This window comes from Scyliorhinus canicula, chromosome 6 (genome assembly GCF_902713615.1).
Source record: "Scyliorhinus canicula chromosome 6, sScyCan1.1, whole genome shotgun sequence".
NCBI lineage: Eukaryota > Metazoa > Chordata > Chondrichthyes > Carcharhiniformes > Scyliorhinidae > Scyliorhinus > Scyliorhinus canicula.
In genome coordinates, this window is record NC_052151.1 from 10,189,921 (window position 1) to 10,207,910 (window position 17,990).

Here is a 17,990-nt window from a genome sequence, read left to right on the forward strand (position 1 = left end):
ACCACTCTTTCATTTTTCATTTCTTTGTGTGAAGAAATGTCTCCACTAGAGAGGATGCAGACGATATTCACCAGGATGTTGCCACATCTCAGCTATGAAGAGAGGCTTGCTAGTGTTATGGGCCAGGGTTTAGAGAACCCCAAAGTGTATCATGGAGTTCACCTGACCCACGACTTTTAATAGAGTGTGGTTATGGGGAGCACACGGTCCACTCTACAGATATGGTGCAAACAGAGCTTTACAGTACTTTTAAATTAAAACAATGTTTATTCTATGAACTCAAGTTAACCTTTTTAAAACATACAGTAAATATCTTAGCAATCATCAATTCAAATACAACCCCCAAAGAATACAACACTAAGTAATCCTTAATAACTTCCCAAACAACATCCAGAAGACAAAAGAAGCACCTTGGGTTTTCATTCACTATTGAGAACATTTATAGTTCTGAATTCACCAAATTATCAAGAGATAGTTTTTTCATGGCAGAGAGATCAACAGTACACCTACTCTGTCTGGCTTCAGCTCCAACACTGAAAACGAAACTAAAACACACCCTGCAGCAAACAGCCTAAAACAAAAGTAAAAAGCTGCCAGATAGCCCAGCTCCACCCACTCTCTGACATCACTGCAGTAGTAAACACCTATTTCTTAAAGGTGCTCTCACATGATACCTCCCCAAGAAAAAAAATAAACTATCAACTTCAAGATGGTTTCATTTTTCACCTTTTCACTATCTCTTAAGAAATGCACACAGTAAATATACTTTTTTGTTTAAAAAAAAAACAACACACGCAAACAGGTACAAAAATATAGTCCATTTTTGTTCTTCTTCGTCCAACTGAAAATTTTCATGATTGACAATCTCTTTGAACAAGAAGGTCTCTGCACGATCCGTCCATTTCTCTACGCCTCGGCATTTATCATTAAAGTCAGATACTTTAGTTCAATCTGATTGCAGAGTCCCTTGTAATTCTCCAACACAGGAGCATTGGTTATCACAGCTTTCAGGCCGTCAAATGCCTGTTGAAAGTCCGCTGTCCACTGAAATTTTCGACGTTTCTTCAGCAAGTCCATCAGTGGAGCAATCACGCTACAAAACGTTTGCACAAATGTTCGATCAAATCCACTCATGCCAAGAAATTGCATTATTTTCCTTCGTCTTGAGGGTATTGGAAACTCCTCAATAACTGTTGGTATCATATCCCATGTGACCATTCGACCCTGTCCGATTGTATGGCCAAGGAAAGTGACTTGGGCTTTTCCAAATTCACTTTTGGCTGGGCTTATCACCAAACTCGCCTCCTGAAGTCGATCGAATAACTCCATCAGATGTTTTAAATGTTCTTTCCATGTCTGGCTGAAAATTACCAGATCGTCGATGTATACCGCATAATTGGGTAATCCTGAAACAACTTTGTTGGTTAACCGTTGAAATGTAGCTGGTTCGTTTTTCATGCCAAATGGCATAACTTTGAATTGGTATATACCATCTGGAATCACAAAAGCTGAAATCTCCTTCACCCTTTCGGATAAAGGTACCTGCCAGTAACCTTTAAGTAAATCCAGTTTGGAAATAAAAGCTGATTGTCCCACTTTCTCAATGCAATCCTCCAAACGAGAGTCTGTTCTTGTAACTGCATTAACCTTTCTATAGTCCACACACAACTCTTGGGTACCGTCTGGTTTTGGTACAATTACGATGGGTGAGCTCCATTGGCTGCAACCCACTTCAATTATGCCATTTTTAAGCATATTCTCAATCTCTTTGTTAACCTGTGCCAATTTTAAAGGGTTAAGTCTATATGGATGTTGTTTGATTGGAACAGCATTTCCCACATCTACATCATGTATAGGCACTTTAGTACTTCCAAATTTATCTCTACAAACTTGCCCATGCGATATCAATATCCCTTTCAAGTCAGTTTGTTTTTCCTCTGGAAGGTAAATCAACAATTTATCCCAATTTTTAAGAACATCCTCGTTTTCCAATTTAATTTGAGGTATGTCAAATTCATAGTCATTTGGATTTGGTTTGTCACTTTGAGTTAGAATCATTAAAAACTCCTTTTTCTCTCTTTCCCTTTCAAACTACCTTTTAAGCATATTCACAGGACACACTCATTGAGTGTTCCTTTTATCTGGTGTTTTTACCAAGTAATTCACCTCACTTAATTTCCTTTCATAGAACATAGAACGATACAGCGCAGTACAGGCCCTTCGGCCCTCAATCTGATAAGGTCCACAAAACCTTGCTTTTAAAGATTCACCCACCACTGGTAACAATACTAAAACTTTATCTCCACTGACAAAACTACGAACTTTGGATTTCTTGTCCGCGACCCGTTTCATCACATTTTATGCAACTTTTAAATGTTGCCCAGCCAATTCACCTGCTCTATTTAATCGTTCCCTAAAATTTTACACGTAATCCAACAATGTAAGTTCTGATTTCTCACTCACCAATTTTTCCTTAATCAATTTAAGTGGTCCTCTTACCTCATGACCAAAAATGAGTTCAAAAGGACTAAATTTGGTTGACTCATTATGTGCATCCCTAATTGCAAACAGTACAAATGGAATTCCTTCATCCCAATCCTCTGGATAATCGTGACACTAAGACCTCAACATTGTCTTTAATGTCTGATGCCACCTTTCTAACGCTCCCTGCGATTCTGGATGGTACGCAGTTGATTTAAATTGTTTTATTCCGAAGCTATCCATAACTTCTTTGAATAACCTTGAGGTAAAATTTGATCCCTGATCCGATTGCATTTCTGTCGGTAGTCCCTATCTCCAAAAGAATTTAAGTAACTCCTCCACAATCCGCTTAGCTGTAATATTACGTACTGGAATGGCCTCTGGAAACCTAGTAGACACATCCATTATCGTCAAAATATATATCATTTTGGGAAGCGGTCCGACGCAATCAATTAGGACCCGTGTAAAAGGTTCCTCAAATACTGGAATGGGTATTAAGGGCTCTGGTTTTATCATGCTTGAGGTTTCCCTATCACTTGACATGTGTGACATGATTGACAAAATTTAACTACATCTTTATGTAGTCCAGGCCAATAAAAATGTTTCTGGATTTTAGCTTGAGTTTTCCTTATTCCCAAATGACCTCCCACTGGTATCTCATGTGCAACTCGCAACACCTCCTTTCTATACCCGACCGGCAATACTACTTGATGAACATGGGGATGGTTTAGCTCACTGGGCTAAATCGCTGGCTTTTAAAGCAGGCCAGCAGCACGGTTCGATTCCCGTACCAGCCTCCCCGGACAGGCACCGGAATGTGGCGACTAGAGGCTTTTCACAGTAACTTCATTGAAGCCTACTCGTGACAATAAGCGATTTTCATTTTCATTTAATTTCACTTCTTCCCACTTTTCACCCGCCTGTATATGTAAAGGTCTCCATTTTCTCATGAAGACATCACTTTTACTGTAATAACACCTGGAATACACTCAGATTCCTCTTCTGTGTATGCTTTCTGATACATTCATTTTATTTCTACATCTTTCTGTTGTAACTCTGCCAATTTTCCTGAATTAAAAGTATCGTCTCATCATCCACCTGTTCTTGTTCTTTTTCAACCATCTGATCAAAAATAATTTCTGATAATTGCACTTCAACTTCATCCTCTGATTTCTCCTCTTGTCTCAACCTGTGACTTTGCGACCTTGTTACTACACAATCCGGAAAATTCCCAGGATATTCAGCCTTCAACACTTCAGTTGTCTGATTTTCTACTGGCTTATCAACCACTGTAGGCATCACTCCCACCTGTGATCCAGCGATATCATTACCCAAGATAAACTATTCCTGGTCAAGATAGTTTCTCTATTACTCCTACTACCACTTCACCACTCTTCACTGGACTTTCCAACATTACCTTATATAATTGAACACTACTCCTCTCAACCTGAATTCCACATATTACCACCTTTTCTGGCAACATTCTTCCCAAACTACATAACTCCTTACCTCTTACCATTAAAGGTTGACTAGCTCCCTTATCTCTTAAAATTGTGACTTCTTTACCTGCTCCTCCTGATACACATGAGTAAACTTTACCCACACAAGTAAATTATTTAAAGAGATCTGGCACCTTCTCATCAATCACCTCTTAATCAGGCTGTACAATCTTTTGTATCTCCTTTGCTTCACTTGGGCTTTCCTTTATCACTTAACAAACCCCACTGTCTTATCCTGTTTTACCACATCAGCCTTCCCAGTGCTTTTCTTCAACCACCAACACTGTGACTTCACATGACCTAGTTTCTTACAGTCAAAACATTTGAAATTTTTCCTTTCTTTTCCACTTTCCTGGATTTCTTTTTTAATCTGAGGTACACTCAGATTATTATCTCTCATCAGATCACCTTTACCTTAACCACTTGAGTATTTCTCATGTCCCCAGTTTCTATCCCTCACAGGCTGAAACTGATGTCGTAAACCAAGCTTTGATTTATGAACTAATTCATAATCATCTGCCATTTCTGCTGCTAATCTCGCAGTTTTAACCCTCTGTTCTTCCACATGAGTTCTCACCACATCAGGAATTGAATTTTTAAACTCCTCCAAAAGCATAATTTCTCTGACAGCTTCATACGTTTGGTCTATTTTCAAAGCCCTTATCAACTTATCCAAATTACTCTGTTTGAGCCTTTCAAACTCCATGTATGTTTGACCAAATTCTTTCCTTAAATTTCTAAACCTTTGTCTGTAGGCTTCAGGCACAAGTTCATATGCATCTAAGATGAATTTTTTTCACCTCCTCATACGTCCCAGATACCTCCTCCGGTAGTGATGCAAACACTTCACGAGCTCTACCTATCAGCTTTGTTTGAATTAGTATCACCCATATATCCTGTGGCCATTTCATTTATTTAGCTACCTTCTCAAATGAAATGAAAAGGCTTCCACTTCCTTCTCGTCAATGCTTGGCGATGCTTGGACATATTTAAATGATTCTCACCAAGCCTTCGACTTTGACGCCCTTTCTCACTATCCTCATCACTATCATCCAACTGTACATTTCCCTTTACGTCTGCCAATTTTAACTGACTGTCATGTTTCATGGCCATTTTCTGAAGTTCAAACCCTCTCTCTTTATCTTTTTTCCTGATCTGTATCTCCCTTTATCTTTCTTTTTGTTTCACTAGTGCTATTCTTTCTTTTCTCCTTTCTTCTCTCTCCTTTTCTTTTTCCTCTTTCTCTATTTCTTATTCCCCTCTCTCGCTTTCTTTTTCTTCTCCATCTCTTTCTCTCTCTTTCTTTTTCCTCTATCTCTTTCTTTTTCCTCTCTATCTCTTTCTCTTTCTTTTTCCTCTTTCTTGTATTCAAGCTGCTTTAATTCTTTCTCGTGTTCCATTTGTTTAATTTGTAACTGAAGTTTTGTCATTTCCAATGAGTCAATCTGAATCTCAGGCAACTTTAAATGCTTAGCTACCACCACAAGTACCTCATCTTTACTAATTTTGCCAGGTAATGTTAACTGCAAGGTTTGTGCCAAATCTAACAGTCTGCTTTTAGTCTCTGTCCGTAAGGTACTGCGTGTGACCGTCTCCACCCCCAAAAACTTCTGAGCCTCTGAAAGAACCATTGTCCACAACATGCTCCCCACTTAAACCAGAATGCCACACCTGAAAAGCAACCACAATATGCTCACACCCCACTGTCTTTAAGTTCACTAAACCAATCCAAAAGATCGATTTTTATCCCCCTCGAGCCCCCAATTTGTTATTGGTCAGGGTTTAGAGAACCCCAAAGTGTATCATGGAGTTCACTTGACCCACTACTTTTAGTAGATTGTGGTTATAAGAACATAAGAACTAGGAGCAGGAGTAGGCCATCTGGCACCTCGAGCCTGCTCCGCCATTCAATGAGATCATGGCTGATCTTTTGTAGACTCAGCTCTATTTTCCGGCCCAAACACCATAACCCTCCATCGTTTATTCTTCAAAAAACTATCAATCTTTATCTTAAAAACATTTAATGAAGGAGCCTCAACTGCTTCACTGGGCAATGAATTCCATAGATTCACAACCCTTTGGGTGAAGAAGTTTCTCCTAAACTCAGTCCTAAATCTACTTCCCCTTATTTTAAGGCTATGTCCCCTAGTTCTCCTTCCTCAGGTGAATGTGGATCTTTTTGTGGTCAAGGCTCCACTTACCTTCCCACTCATCGTAACCTTTTATTCCTTTACTGTTCAAAAGTCTCTCTATCTTTGCTTTAAAAACATTTAATTAGGTAGCCTCAACTGCTTCACTGGACAGAGAATTCAACAGATTTACGACCCTTTGGGTGAAGAAGTTCTTCCTTAACTCAGTCCAAAATCTGCTCCCCCTTATTTTTGAGGCTATGCCCTCTCGTTCTAGTTTCACCCCCCCCCCCCCCACCCCCCCACCCCCGTGGAAATAACCTCCCTGCTTCTATCCTATCTATTCCCTTCGTAATTTTAATATGTTCCTGTGAGATCCCCCCCTCATTCTTCTAAATTCCAATTAGTATAGTCCCAATCTACTTAATCTATTCTCATAAACCAATCCTGTCAACAGCAGAATCAACCAAGTAAATCTCCTCTGCACACCTTCCAGGTCCAGTGCGTCCTTTCTCAAGTAAGGAGACCAAAACTGTACTCAGTACTCCAAGTGTGGCCTCACCAGTACCCTATACTGCAGCAACATAAGACCATAAGACAGAGGAGCAGAATTAGGCCACCCGGCCCATCGTGTCTGCTCCGCCATTCAATCATGGCTGATATTTTTCTCATCCCCATTCTCAACATCCTAGTTATATGACTGTAACATTACTTGCTCTCCTTCCTTCCCTATGTCCAGTATGTGTTGTCTGTATAGCATACAAGAAACAATACTTTCCACAGTATACCACTGCATGTGACAATAATAAACCAAATCAAATCAAATCCTGCCTTCTCTCCGTAACCCCTGATCCCCTTATTAATCAAGAACCTATCTATATCTCTCTTAAAGACACTCAGTGATTTAGCCTCCACAGCCTTTTGGGGCAAAGAGTTCCACAGATTCACCACCCTCTGGCTGAAGAAAGTCCTCCTCATCTCTGTTTTAAAGGATTGTCCCTTTAGTTTGAGATTGTGTCCTCTGCTACTAGTTTTTCCTATAACTGGAAACATCCTCTTCACGTCCACTCTATCCAGGCCTCGCAGTATCCTCTAAGTTTCAATAAGATTCCCCTTTACCCTGCTAAAGTCCAACGAGTACAGACCCAGAGTCCTCAACCGTTCCTCATACGACAAGCTCTTCATTCCAGGGATCATTCTTGTGAACCTCCTCTGGACCTTTTTGAAGACCAGCTCATCTTTTCTTAATTACGGGGCCCAAAACTGCTCACAATACTCCAAATGGGGTCTGACCAGAGCCTTGTACAGCCTCAGAAGTACATCCTTGGTCTTGTATTCTCGCCATCTTGACATGAATGCATTTGGATTGGATTGGATTGGATTTGTTTATTGTCACGTGTACCGAGGTACAGTGAAATGTATTTTTCTGCAAGCAGCTCAACAGATCATTAGAAAAGGGAATTAAACAAAATTCAAGAAAATGCATGAGAATACATAATAGGGCAACACAAGATATACAATGTAACTACATAAGCATTGGCATCGGTTGAAGCATACAGGGTGTAGTGTTAATGAGGTCAGTAAATAAGAGGGTCATTTAGGAGTCTGGTGACAGTGGGGAAGAAGCTGTTTTTGAGTCTGTTCGTGCGTGTTCTCAGACTTCTGAATCTCCTGCCCGATGGAACAAGTTGGAAAAGTGAGTAAGCCGGGTGGGAGGGATCCTTGGTTATGCTGCCCGCTTTCCCCCGGCAGCGGGAGGTGTAGATGGAATCAATGGATGGGAGGCAGGTTCGTGTGATGGACTGGGCGGTATTCACGACTCTCTGAAGTTCCTTGCGGTCCTGGGCCGAGCAGTTGCCAGACCAGGCTGTGATGCAGCCCGATAGGATGCTTTCTATAGTTCATCTGTAAAAGTTTCCTGAGGAAGTATAGGCGCTGTTTTGCTTTCTTGGTGATAGCGTCAACGTGATTGGACCAGGATAGATTTTTGGTGATGTGCACCCCTAGGAATTTGAAACTGCTAACCATCTCCACCTCGGCTCCGTTGATGCTGACCAGGGAGTGTACAGTACTTTGCTTCCTGAAGTCGATGACCAGCTCTTTAGTTTTGCTGGCACTGAGGGAGAGATTGTTGTCGTTACACCACTCCACTAGGTTCTCTATCTCCTTCCTGTATTCGGACTCGTCGTTATTCGAGATCCGGCCCACTATGGTCGTATCGTCAGCAAACTTGTAGATGGAGTTGGAACCAAGTTTTGCCATGCAGTCGTGTGTGTACAGGGAGTAGAGTAGGGGGCTAAGTACGCAGCCTTGCGGGGCACCGGTATTGAGGACTATTGTGGAGGAGGTGTTGGTGTTCATTCTTACTGACTGTGGTCTGTCGGTCAGAAAGGCAAGGATCCAGTTGCAGAGTGGAGAGCCAAGTCCTAGGTTTTGGAGCTTTGATATGAGCTTGGCTGGGATTATGGTGTTGAAGACGGAGCTGTAGTCAATAAATAGGAGTCTGATGTTGGAGTCCTTGTTTTCGAGATGCTCTAGGGATGAGTGCAGGGCCAGGGAAATGCCGTCTGATGTGGACCGGTTGCGACGGCATGCGAATTGAAGTGGCTCAAGGCGTTCCGGGAGTATGGAGGTGATGCGCTTCATGATCAGCCTCTCGAAGCACTTCATCACAACTGACGTCAGGGCCACCGGGCGGTAGTCATTGAGGCATGTTGCCTGGTTCTTCTTTGGTACTGGTATGATGGCGGTCTTCTTGAAGCAGGTGGGGACCTCGGAGTGGAGTAGGGATAGGTTAAAGATGTCTGTGAATACCTCTGCCAGCTGGTATGCGCAGGCTCTGAGTGCACGACCAGGGATCCCGTCCGGGCCCATCGCCTTCCGTGGGTTCACTTTCAGGAAAGCCGATCTGACTTCGGAAACTGTGATGGTGGGTATGGGTGAATTATGGGCTGCTGGGGCACTCGACAGCGGATTGTTGGTTACCTGCTCAAACCGAGCATAGAATGCATTAAGTTCATCGGCCTTCCTAACTGCCAACTGAACCTGCATGCTAACCTTAAGAGAATCATGAACAAGGACTGCCAAGTCCCTTTGTGTTTCTGATTTCCTAAATATCTCCTCATTGAGAAATTAGTATATGCCTAAATTCCTCCTTCCAAATGCATAACCTCACAGTTTTCCACGTTGTATTTCATTTGCCACTTCATTGCCCACTCTCCTAGCCTGTCCAAATCCTTCAGCAGCCCCCTTCCTTCCTCAATAGTACCCGTCCCTCTACAGCTCTTTGTATCATCTGCAAACTTAGCAACAGTGCCTTCAGTTCCTTCTTCCAGATCATTACTGTATATTGTGAAAAGTTGTGGTCCCAGCGGAGACCTCTGAGGCACACTGGTTGCCATCCTGAAAAAGACTCCTTTATCCCCACTCTCTGCCTTCTACTAGTCAGCCAATCCTGCATCCTGTATCCATGCCAGGATCTTACACTGACTGAACACTGACTCTGGACTAACTCAATATGTTGGAAGGGGTTTGTTTTTCTTGTCCCACTCTCTCTGATTGGAGTCTCACATTCCCCCCTTGCTGCTTTATAACAATATAATAATCTTTATTGTCACAAATAGGCTCTGATTAGATCGATTGAGCAAGTAACACTGCAATAAAGTTACTGTGAAAAGCCCCTAGTCGCCACATTCCAGCACCTGTTCGGGTACACTGAGGGAGATTTCAGAATGTCCAAATTACCTAACATAATTACCTAAATTATGTTCTGCTCTGCGGGTAAAGTCTCACATGCTCCCTCGCTGCTTTACGTCCCACTCGCTAGTTGAAGTTTTGTGGTGTTCCTTGCTGCCAATGCGTCTCTTTCTGGACTAATCTTAAGTTTGCCAAAGGCTGAGCTGGCACATTGGAAGTGATGATGAATTTTGATGTCTATGTATTCTTTCACTGAGAGGAATCTCCCAAAATACGGAAAATTATTCACGTTTGTCTGAATCTTGACGTTGTTCTTTTTGACCAGGGGAGATATTTTTCCATGGAACCAGATTGGAAGAGATCTTTATTTTTCTGGGTGTTTACTTTACATGAAAGGCCAATTTTTCCAAATTCTTCAAAGAGGGAGTGGACAATGGAGAGGATCACAGCTACCATGTCATTGTGGAGTAGACAGAGAATATCTGAGGGCAGCCAGATATTAGGAAAATACTCCATAAGCCTTCACAGTTGACAGAATCAAAGGTTTTCATGAGGTTGCAATCTGCACAGAGAACTGGCGGGTGCAACAGATGCAGTGACAGCCCTGGCCATTTACCTCAGAGAAATTTGGAGAGGTCCAATGATAGTTAGCCTTGGGTTATCAGAAAAGCAATAGATGCTTCAGCTGCTGAATCAAGTGTGTGAAGATCTATTGCAATTTATAGAGGCAATAAGGTGTCATGTTCAGAGGATGGATGCACAGATGTCGGTTTTCACACAGATCTTCATAGCTTGGCCTTAACCATATGATCGATTGAGCAATGGGAAGGAAAGGAAGGCCAATAATACCCTCTTCCTATTGGCTGGAGCTGAACCATTCCAGACAATCAAAGGTACATGGGAGACCTGAAGGAGCAGAGGAGGGTCAATCACAAAGCAACAGGGTCTCCTCTCAAGGCACTTCCATAACTGGAGGCAAAACATCAGTTTCTTTGATGGTGACGCCAATGCTGCATGCTGGTCTGAGGGTGAAGCAGCCCTACAAAGATGCAAGTGACCCCAAATGTGCTGAGTTGCAGAGGATGCAGGCCACAGTCATTAAGTGCGAGCACAAAGAGGGCTCTAACTTATGTTTTTATGTTTATCAGTTAATAGTGATCAGATGTGAAATAAAATAGATGATATACTTTAATAATTTCCTATTGTGTCTCCCTATAGAACCCATGAAAATGGCACTTTTAGTGGAAGCCAAAGGTTGGGTAATGTTACTTTGTAGATTCTTGAATGAACAGTACAAGGCAAAAATGTCAAGTATAACAACATTTGTCAGTGAACAAGCAAAAAATATGGCACGCCCTATTCAAGATTTGGATGACGTTAGATTTGCGATGGAGTCTTTAGGAGAAATACGAAGATATGAGATACAGATGGATATGACTTTGGGGCCCATTGAGGTATGTTCCCTTTTCTTTTAGAGCAGATCTTTTGCATAGTTGTTCGAGTCTTTTCTTTCTCCAACAGTCCTCAGGCTTTTGGAACCGAAACTTGAGCTAATTTCAATAATGCTCCTTAATTTATTTTATCTCTTCTCCTACCTTGGTGGTATACTTCTTATGTACATTGACTTGAAAAGATATTTTTCAATATGTTTTTAGTTTATAAATTTAGAGCACCCAATTCATTTTTTCCAATTAAGGGGCAATTTTAGTGTGGCCAATTCACCTACCCTGCACATCTTTGGGTTGTGGGGGCAAAACCCACGGAAACACGAGGAGAATGTGTAAACTCCACACGGACAGTGACCCACAGCCGGGATCGAACCTGGGGACCTAGACGTCGTAGGGCAGCAGTGCTAACCATTGTGTAACCTGCTGTTTTTCAATATGTTACCACATTCCCCCAGAGAGAATATGGGCAAGGTTTACTGCACCAATTCCATGCTGTGGCTATTTTAATGTCAGACGGTTGGTGCATCTGCCTTTCTTTTCAATATTTGCATATAGGGTTCCTATCACAGAATGATACCTCACAGAGGGAGTCAATTTGGTCCATTATACTTGCGTTGCTTATTTGTAAAGCCATCTAATTGATCACACTTGTGTTACTTTTGCCTATCACCAGTGAATTATTTACCTTTCAAGTGGTTCTCCTGGATGCCAGAGCCCCTTAATTGGACGTCATCCCGGCGCATGCGCGGGGGAGTGGGTCTCTTCCGCCTCCGCCATGGTAGAGACCGTGGCGGAGGCGGAAGAAAAAGAATGCCCCCACGGCACAGGCCCGCCGGCCGATCGGTGGGCCCCAATCGCGGGCCAAGCCACCGTGGTGGCACCCCCCGGGGCCAGATTGCCCCGCGCTCCCCCCAGGAGCGAATCCTGCTGGCACCAGACGTGCTTTGATTCCCGCCGGCCTGAAAGGCCTGTCAGTGGCGGGACTTCGACCCATCGCGGGCCGGAGAATCGCCGCGGGGGGGCCCGCCGACCGGCGCGATTCCCACCCCCGCCGATTCCCGGGTGGCGGAGAATTCAGCCCCTTGTTTCTGGATTCTCCTGGTTGGTTGAAAAGACCTTCAGGTCTATCTTCGCTATCTATCTTTAACTTTTGGTTTTCTCCTGATGGATTCGCTGTTCTGCTCGGCTTCTGTGTTCAATCTTTCCCATGACCGAGGGCAGCTATGAGAGCTGAATCTGCTGGCTGTCCCCGATTTCGGATTTATATTCTCCTTCTAGCAGTTATTAAGTTTATATGACATTATCGTAAAGTAACTTTATTTTACTCTTTATTGTTCAAAGTACCTTTAATCTGAATTATTTCTAACACGACTATGTATTCATGTTGAGCATGACTTTAGCTCATCGAACAGAGGGGTGTTACATCTGGTTCCTGTCACTTCTAAAGTTGCTTTACTACCAAATAGTGCCCTTAGCTTGTCAGACCTCTGACTCTGATTTGGGGTTAACGTGTGTTCTCGTGGACACGTTGGGCGCGATTCTCCGCTGCCCATGACGGGTCGGAGAATAGTGGGAGGGCCTTCCGACAATTTTCACGGCCTCCCGCTATTCTCCCCCCCCCTCCGGCCGCCCCCCGACACGAATCGCTGCTCGTCGTTTTTTACGGCGAACAGCGATTCTCCGCAGGCCGATGGGCCGAATACCGCGGAGTTTAGGGCCGTTTTCACGGCCGCGATCACACCTGCTTTCAGCGTTCGTGAAAACGGCCGCACCACAGCCATGCCAAAGGTGGCATGGGCCTGTGATCGGTGGGCACCGATTGCGGGCAGCGGGTCCGATACCCGCGCACTATTTGTTCTTCTGCCGCCCCGCAGGATCAGTCCGCGGGGCGGCTGAGGGGCATGACGGCCCGCGCATGCGCGGGTTTGACGCGTCTACGTGATGACGTCATCCGCGCATGCGCGGGTTGGAGCCGTCCAAAGCGCGCATGCGCGGCTGACGTCATCGTGCGCGTCAGCCGTCGTGACGCTTGGCGCGCAGACTTAGCGACGGTCGCTAAGGCCGCAATGCCGTACTTCACGGGGCCCCGCTGCTAGCCCTGCCCGGGGGGGGAGAATCAGGTCCCGGGAGGGGGCGCGGAGGCTGCCGTGAAACACGGCCAGTTTCACGGCAGCCTTTACGTCTCGCCGCATTTGCGGAGAATCGCGCCCGTTGTCTCCAGTTCCCTTTATTCAACTGGTGTCAGCAGGATTTCAGAACTAAACATTTTTCACCCAATTCAACTGAAGAACCGAGCAATTCTTTTTTCGCTGCTTTCTAAAATAAATAACTTCAAAGAAGGTGCAAAATATTGTTTTTTTTTCCATGTAACTAAAAGTTCAAACTGCTTTGACTTGAAAGACAGGCAGCAGTTTTACAGCTTGAGCAGTCACAAGCTGTTTTCTTAACGCCTGTTTGAGAAAAGGCTATCTGAATTTTAAAACCTTCTTTTGCAGCTGCTGTTAACCCTTCGTGGGATTTTTCTCTACATTTTTTCATGTATCCTTAGGTCAGGTTTTCCCAGACTTCCATGTTTCAAATGACATATGTTCCCATTTTTACTTTACTACTTGGGTGTCCTTGTTCATGATTCTCTGAAGGTTAACTTGCAGGTTCGGTCGCCAGTTAAGAAGGCAAATGCAATTAGCATTCATGACAAGAGAGTGAAAATACAAGACCAGGGATGTACTTCTGAGGTTGTATAAGGCTCTGGTCAGACCCCATTTGGAGTATTGTGAGCAGTTTTGGGCCCCGTATCTAAGAAAGGACGTGCTGGCCTTGGAAAGGGTCCAGAGCAGGTTCACAAGGATGATCCCTGGAATGCTTGTTGTATGAGGAACGGTTGAAGACTCTGAGTCTGTACTCATAAATAAAAGAAAATTACAGCAGATACTGGAATCTGAAACGAAAGAGAAAATGCTGGAAATCTCAGCACGTCTGGCAGCATCTGTGGGGAGAGAAAATACAAGGTTATTCCTGGTTATAGATGTTTCAACAAGATTAGGGAGGATGGTAAAAGAGGTGGGGGGTGGCATTGTTAATTAGAGATAGTATAACAGCTGCAGAAAGGCAGTTCGAGGGGGATCTGCCTATTGAGGTAATATGGGTTGAAGTTAGAAATAGGAAAGGAGCAGTCACCTTGTTGGGAGTTTTTCTATAGGCCCCCCAATAGCAGCAGAGATGTGGAGGAACAGATTGGGAAACAGATTTTGGAAAGGTGCAGAAGTCACAAGGTAGTAGTCATGGGTGACTTCAACTTCCCAAACATTGAGTGGAAACTCTTTAGATCAAATAGTTTGGATGGGGTAGTGTTTGTGCAGTGTGTCCAGGAAGCTTTTCTAACACAGTATGTAGATTGTCCGACCAGAGGGGAGGCCATATTGGATTTAGTACTTGGTAATGAACCAGGGCAGGTGATAGATTTGTTAGTGGGGGAGCATTTTGGAGGTAGTGACCACAATTCTGTGACTTTCATTTTAGTAATGGAGAGGGAGAGTTGCGAGCAACAGGGCAAGGTTTATAATTGGGGGAAGGGTAAATACAATGCTGTCAGACAAGAATTGAAGTGCAGAAGTTGGGAACATAGGCTGTCAGGGAAGGACACAAGTGAAATGTGGAACTTGTTCAAGGAACAGGTACTGCGTGTCTTTGATATGTATCTCCCTGTCAGGTAGGGAAGAGATGGTCGAGTGAGGGAACCATGGTTGACAAGAGAGGTTGAATGTCTTGTTAAGAGGAAGAAGGAGACTTATATAAGGCTGAAGAAACAAGGTTCAGACAGGGCGCTGGAGGGATACAAGATAGCCAGGAGGGAACTGAAGAAAGGGATTAGGAGAGCTAAGAGAGGGCATGAAAAATCTTTGGCGGGTAGGATCAAGGAAAACCCCAAGGCCTTTTACACATATGTGAGAAATATGAGAATGACTAGAGCGAGGGTAGGTCCGATTAAGGACAGTAGCGGGAGATTGTGTATTGAGTCTGAAGAGATAGGAGAGGTCTTGAACAAGTATTTTTCTTCAGTATTTACAAACGAGAGGGGCCATATTGTTGGAGAGGACAGCGTGAAGCAGACTGATAAGCTTGAGGAGATACTTGTCAGGAAGGAAGATGTGTTGCGCGTTTTGAAAAACTTGAGGATAGACAAGTCCCCCGGGCCTGACGGGATACATCCAAGGATTCTATGGGAAGCAAGAAATGAAATTGCAGAGCCGTTGGCAATGATCTTTTCGTCCTCGCTGTCAACAGGGGTGGTACCAGAGGATTGGAGAGTGGCGAATGTCGTGCCCCTGTTCAAAAAAGGGAATAGGGATAACCCTGGAAATTACAGGCCAGTTAGTCTTACTTCGGTGGTAGGCAAAGTAATGGAAAGGGTACTGAGGGATAGGATTTCTGAGCATCTGGAAAGGCATTGCTTGATTAGGGATAGTCAGCACGGATTTGTGAGGGGTAGGTCTTGCCTTACAAGTCTTATTGAATTTTTTGAGGAGGTGACCAAGCATGTGGATGAAGGTAAAGCAGTGGATGTAGTGTACATGGATTTTAGTAAGGCATTTGATAAGGTTCCCCATGGTAGGCTTATGCAGAAAGTAAGGAGGCATGGGATAGTGGGAAATTTGGCCAGTTGGATATCAAACTGGCTAACCGATAGAAGACAGAGAGTTGTGGTGGATGGCAAATATTCAGCCTGGAGCCCAGTTATCAGTGGCGTACCGCAGGGATCAGTTCTGGGTCCTCTGCTGTTTGTGATTTTCATTAACGACTTGGATGAGGGAGTTGAAGGGTGGGTCAGTAAATTTGCAGATGATACGAAGATTGGTGGAGTTGTGGATAGTGAGGATGGCTGTTGTCGGCTTCAAAGAGACATAGATAGAATGCAGAGCTGGGCTGAGAAGTGGCAGATGGAGTTTAACCCTGACAAGTGTGAGGTTGTCCATTTTGGAAGGACAAATCTGAATGCGGAATACAGGGTTAACGGTAGGGTTCTTGGCAATGTGGAGGAGCAGAGAGATCTTGGGGTCTATGTTCATAGTTCTTTGAAAGTTGCCACTCAAGTGGATAGAGCTGTGAAGAAGGCCTATGGTGTGCTAGCGTTCATTAGCAGAGGGATTGAATTTAAGAGCCGTGAGGTGATGATGCAGCTGTACAAAACCTTGGTCAGGCCACATTTGGAGTACTGTGTGCAGTTCTGGTCACCTCATTTTAGGAAGGATGTGGAAGCTTTGGAAAAGGTGCAAAGGAGATTTACCAGGATGTTGCCTGGAATGGAGAGTAGGTCATACGAGGAAAGGTTGAGGGTGCTAGGCCTTTTCTCATTAGAACGGAGAAGGATGAGGGGCGACTTGATAGAGGTTTATAAGATGATCAGGGGAATAGATAGAGTAGACAGTCAGAGACTTTTTCCCCGGGTGGAACACACCATTACAAGGGGACATAAATTTAAGATAAATGGTGGAAGATATAGAGGGGATGTCAGAGGTAGGTTCTTTACCCAGAGAGTAGTGGGGGCATGGAATGCACTGCCTGTGGTAGTAGTTGAGTCAGAAAATTTATAGACCTTCAAGAGGCTATTGGATAGGTACTTGGATTAGGGTAGAATAAGGGAGTGTAGGTTAACTTCTTAAGGGCAGCACGGTAGCATTGTGGATAGCACAATTGCTTCACAGCTCCAGGGTCCCAAGTTCGATTTCGACTTGGGTCACTGTCTGTGTGGAGTCTGCACATCCTCCCCGTGACTGCGTGGGTTTCCTCCGGGTACTCCGGTTTCCTCCCACAGTCCAAAGATGTGCAGGTTGGGTGGATTGGCCATGAAAAATTGTCCAAAATTCTATGATTAACCTAGGACAAAAGTTCGGCGCAACATCGTGGGCCGAAGGGCCTGTTCTGTGCTGTATTTCTCTATAAAAGAGCTAACGTTTCAAGTTTGATGACGCTTTGTCAGCTTTGACAAAAAGTCATCGGACTTGAAACGTTAGCTCTTTTCTCTCCCTGCAGATGCTGCCAGACCTGCTGAGATTTTCCAGCATTTTCTCTCTGGGTTTGTAATCATTGGAGTTTAGAAGGATGAGGGGGGATCTTATTGAAACTTACAGGTTACTGCGAGGCCTGGATAGAGTGGACGTGGAGAGGCTGTTTCCACTTGTAGGAAAAGCTAGAAGCAGAGGACACCATCTCAGACTAAAGGGACAATCCTTTAAAACAGAGATAAGGAGGAATTTCTTCAGCCAGAGGGTGGTGAATCTGTGGAACTCTTTGCCGCAGAAGGCTGTGGAGGCCAAATCACTGAGTGTCTTTAAGACAGAGATAGATAGGTTCTTGATTAATAAGGGGATCAGGGGTTATGGGGAAAAGGCAGGAGAATGAAGATGAGAAAATATCAGCCATGATTGAATGGCGGAGCAGACTCGATGGGCCGAGTGACCTAATTCTGCTCCTATGGTCTTATGGCCTAAGTGCTTCAACAATTATTTTTTGGAAGTTACTATTCTTCCATCTTTTTCTTTGGGATTCTTTTGGAATCGCGATACATGCCCGACATTTGGAAATGTTGACATCTTTGACATATACCTTGGACATATAAATAAAAAAGTGTTATCATTTAACTCCTAGTGAGCCTTTATGGGTTGGGCATGGTCTTTTAAGCTGAAAGGAAAACCAAAAATCAAAATGGCGGGAACATTTTACAGAAATTAACTTTAACC

General features: G+C 43.9%; 1 protein-coding gene across 6 annotated transcripts in view; it reads left to right on the plus strand.

The window, feature by feature from the left end:
• The window catches only part of LOC119966976 (dynein heavy chain 8, axonemal-like), a 1,648,910-nt gene that overhangs the window by 734,321 nt on the left and 896,599 nt on the right, over positions 1-17,990 (plus strand). For all 6 annotated transcript variants that reach the window (XM_038798944.1, XM_038798946.1, XM_038798947.1 and 3 more), the window contains one exon: positions 11,024-11,259. In XM_038798944.1, the coding sequence (XP_038654872.1) occupies positions 11,024-11,259 (236 nt within the window). The remainder of the gene's footprint in view (positions 1-11,023; positions 11,260-17,990) is intronic.